Consider the following 4,572-nt stretch of genomic DNA (forward strand, 5'->3'; position numbering starts at 1 on the left):
TTTTTTTTTCCAAATTTTATACTGGTTTATCTACAAAGTTTGGCCCCACATCAGATCCCTCCCACTTCTCCAACCCATCCCTCTCCACCCATCAAACCATGTGACCCCATGATTACCCCTCCACATCTCTACCACCTTTTGAAATTATCTGTTCAACTTTTTTACTTTATCATTTCTCCCATTCAATTTAGCCACTCTACATTCAAGGGCAATTTTTAAAGTCTTTTCTACATATATTTTGGTTTTTCTCCTCCTTTTCTGTCTTTTAAATAATCTTTTCTTTCTTCATGAATGACATCCTTCTATAACTCTTTAGATCTTTGTTCAATAGTGTTAAGTGTAATTTTGAGATGGTCTCTAAATTCAGGTGGTACTTAATCAAGCTTGTTCTTTGGGTCATACGTTGTTGTTGTTGTGTATCATCAAATCAGAACTGATCAATAGCTGACCCTCCAGTGGCAGTAATTGCGTGGGAGAAGATTGTCCATTCTTATCCTATGGAACAACTGTCAAGTTTGAACCATGTGCCTTCAAGATTGTAACATAGATTCTTAAATTTTTCCCCCCCAGCTTTAATTTAAATTGATAGTTTCTTCTATAGTCAACTTCTGGCCTTGTTCTGACTGATAATATTGAACATCTCCATAGACTTTCCTGATATGCTTGATTTAATTTCTATGCATTCCTTCTTGTGAGGTCCACATTTATAGCAGCCATTTATGATGCTTTGAAAATGTATTTGTAATAATTAAGTTGCTCTTGAAAATTTTCCCCATGCAATTCCTAGCATTCTTTCTATCACCAACACCATATTCTAACTATGAAACCTTATTTTTCCCCCTTAACTTTCATATCCACACACTAACAATTATCAGCACATTTATTGTATTTCAAACTGCAGAAGTTTGAAATAATTTCTTCTTTTTTGGCATTAATGGTTAGTGGATAAATCTGAATACTAGTATTAAATGGTTAGTGCATAAATTTGTATATTAGTAGCATTTCTTGTAGGTATTGGGATGGTATCCCATTACAGATGGCAATATTGGCATTTGAGGATAGAGTCTGAATTATTCTTTTTGAAAATGAATGGGAAACTATTCCTCTTCAAATTCTCATTCCCAGTATAGTAGACACTAATCCTCTTACTTAAAGTGGTCAAAACAAGTCTGTTTTAGCTCACTAATGTCTCAGTTATTGATCTTTATGCATCTCATTTATCCATTATTTTTAAATTTTTATTACTTTTCTTGTGTGTACCATCAAATCAGATCTGACTGGCACAGGAGGAGATTGCCCCGCCTTCTCCAGCACAGCATTCTGGTGGATTCAAACAGCGTACCTCTGGGATTGCAGTGCAGCTTCTTGCCACTAGGCCACCAGAGATCCCTTGCATCTCATTTCATTTTTGATGATTTCTCAATTTCACTAGATTCATAATGGCAAGACTTCCACATTCTGTGTATTTAAAGAAGTTTGTAGTTTTCTTTTCATTTTGAGCCATTCTACATCAACAAATGAAAGCTCATCAGCAAATTAAAGTCCTCAAAGTGTTCCTCCACACATATCATGAAGGTAAACTCTGTTTTGATGAAGCAGCAATTCACCAGTCATTTTCTGCATGTCTTCAACATGAGGAGTTTATCTTCTGGCACCATATTAGGCAATGTTCTGTTGCAACTCATAAGGTTTTCACTTGCCAGTATTTTTAGAACTAGATCATTAGGTCTCAGTCTGAAATCTTAATGGATGCTTGTCCATCATGAATGACCTGCTAAAATTGGAAATATTGTGGCATAGCTTTCAGCAACATGTAAGTCACCACAGTATGACAAAATGACAGATGAATGATGGTTTTTGCAGGTAGATTTATCTATACCTAACAGTTTAGAATGGAATATGTCAAACTATTTTGGAATGGCAAGCACCTTCTTTGTGAGACTTTATGATGATTATCTGGTCTTTTAGAATGAATAGAAATATTTTTGGTGACTATGTTTTGCTTGCATTGAGTCTTGCTACTAAGTACTCCACTCTGTTGCTATCAAACTCACCAGGCTGCATAATAGCAAAGGATGAAGCTGCAACAGAATTCCAAAGGTGATAAGAAACCTCTTTCTAAAAGAACAAGCCTCTAAAAGAATAATTATTACTTTACTGCTAGCACAATAACACTAGGTAGATTGTAAATTATATAAATACATGATAATGGCTTACTAGAATATAAAAATCTGGCAAAAATTCATTTTCTAAATATATGCAGTAATTCCTTGCCATATTACAAAATCCTAACACATCTCTTTACCATGAGATAATATATAATCTAATGAAATAAATTCCCCTCCATCTAAGTGTGCTGCTCATCCTGGAATCCATTTATACCTTTAAAGACTAGACAGTTCAAGCGCGAACAAAATTGTTATTGTCCCTGGGAAAATGAATGTGCTTTGAGATTTTATTAAACTAGAAGCCATTAAAATAAGCCAGTGAAGGGAGATGCCAATTAAATTGTGACTTTTCACATTGAGATTCATTTTTTTCATTTCACATGTAAATGTGGACTTCAGCAAAATTAAAAAGAGGGGAAATTAATTGAAAAAGCGACACTTTTTGTGAAACTTGCAAGGAGTGCTTTAAAATAAGTTTGCACAGTAAATTACAGTGGAAGGAAGGGTAAACATTTCACAAACATTTCAATGTTTAGTCTAACTTATAGTTTCTGATACTTCAAAGGCATGTTCAAAGGCCACTGCTCTGAGTGTCACTTCATTCCACAGTATGAAGGAGCAAAGCTTACCTGGTCCAACTGTCAAGGGGGAGCCTGTTCGGGGAGGGGTGGCTGGTATATTTTTAGGAGGCAGTGGTGGAGGTGCTGCAATGAGAAGGCAAATCCAGAATTACTGTCACTTTTCCCTCTAAATGACATTATACACTTTAGAAAAGTAGGATTAAGCTTTAATTCAGGGGCCTGCTGTTGGGAGCAGACTAGCCTTTAACAGTCTAGACTTTTTAAGCTCAAAGTCAAAGAACTAAAGCAAAATCCATTCAGATCCTTTCATAGATTATTGATAACCATTAATTGTCATAAGAACACCAAGTAGTAACAATAATAGTAACATTTTATTAATGCATTCAATAAATAACTCATTTGATAGACCTTAAGTACCAACTAAGTCCTATGTCCTATCGTGTGATATGGGATGAATAAAATAGCCTCTTGTTACAAAGAATTCACAGCTGACTAAGGAACATCACATAAGAAACTGGATCAGACTCATTGCTATCAAGTTGGTTTCGTCTCACAGCCACCCTTCATTGTGTTTCCAAGGCTGTAAATCACATAGGAGACGTTTGTCCACTGTTTTCCCTCAAAGCCACTGGTGGATTCTATCTAAGCCCAGGGAAGCTCAGCTTTTACGTTGGCAGTGCAGATCCCTTTGGACTATGCCCCTGGAGCTCTCTATCAAAAAGAGGCAATTACAAAGCATGATATAATAAAGGAAGTAGCAGGTTGGGTTAGAAAAACTGTCACTTTAAAGGAAATTTTAATTTATTCAGTTGATGACAACTTGGATCGAATTTGGGAGAATTTCTCTAAGTCATATTATGTGAATTTCATCATATTTTTGAAAGGCTGAAGTGAAATGATTTGGGTCAAGGAACAGCAAGTAGATTCCTTCAGTAAAAATCACAACCAAACACATTTCTGAGGTAGAAAAATCCCTCACTTTACAGTTCCACTCAAACATTTACCTTTCTGAATTGGGTTTGTCACTTTGTAGGCAAAGTTAGGAATTCTTTTGTGGAAAAGTTATTTCAACAGATGGTAATAGTTATGAACCTGAACATTGTCCAACATTTCATAAACTAACAGTCTCTTAATGGTAATGCTAATTGAAAAGCAGATTCACGTTCACACAGAGGCATCTCAGAAGAAAGACCTAGGCAAGAAATAAATAAGGAACGGAATACCTACAGGGCGTAGTTCTACTCTGACACACATGGGGTCACCATGAGTGATTGCTTGTTGGCAATTCTTTTTCAAAAATCTAAAAGCAACAGGGGAGCTCTAGTGGAGTAATCTGTAGGGAGCGGTACTGCTAACTTAAGATCATGGTTCTTTGAAGTTTAAATCCATCAATGGCTCCATGGGAGAAAAGATGGCCTTGGAAACCCAATGGAGGAGCAGCTGTAAGTTAGTTAAATGCAAAGTGAGTAAGAAGGAGACACAGCAAAAAAGGATACACAACTCTTCCTAGTGCTTTCTAACTATGTTCATTAGAAAAAGCCCCTTTTTTCGTATTATTAGGTATTACTGTCATGACAGGAGTCCAGAATGTAGGCTGCATAGTGGAGTAGACTAGAAGGGAGGGATTGCATAACAATGAAATAATTTTTCTTTTACTTTTCAAAGAGAAGAGTGAACTGGGGGAAGGAATGGTCAGAGAGAAAAGTGCAGCAATGAAATCCTACTACACTGCTGTAGTGGTAAAGGCAGCATGGTACTGGTACAATGACAGACACATAGAATGGAATAGAATTGAGAATCCGGAGATCGGCCCATATATCTAT

General features: G+C 36.3%; 1 protein-coding gene across 5 annotated transcripts in view; it reads right to left on the bottom strand.

The window, feature by feature from the left end:
• The window catches only part of SGIP1 (SH3-domain GRB2-like (endophilin) interacting protein 1), a 329,295-nt gene that overhangs the window by 89,827 nt on the left and 234,896 nt on the right, over positions 1-4,572 (bottom strand). For all 5 annotated transcript variants that reach the window (XM_006879756.1, XM_006879754.1, XM_006879753.1 and 2 more), the window contains one exon: positions 2,798-2,872. In XM_006879756.1, coding sequence (XP_006879818.1) covers positions 2,798-2,872 — 75 coding nt within the window. The remainder of the gene's footprint in view (positions 1-2,797; positions 2,873-4,572) is intronic.

This window comes from Elephantulus edwardii, unplaced genomic scaffold, assembly GCF_000299155.1.
Source record: "Elephantulus edwardii isolate Elephantulus edwardi_28Jun2011 unplaced genomic scaffold, EleEdw1.0 scaffold00005, whole genome shotgun sequence".
Lineage (NCBI taxonomy): Eukaryota > Metazoa > Chordata > Mammalia > Macroscelidea > Macroscelididae > Elephantulus > Elephantulus edwardii.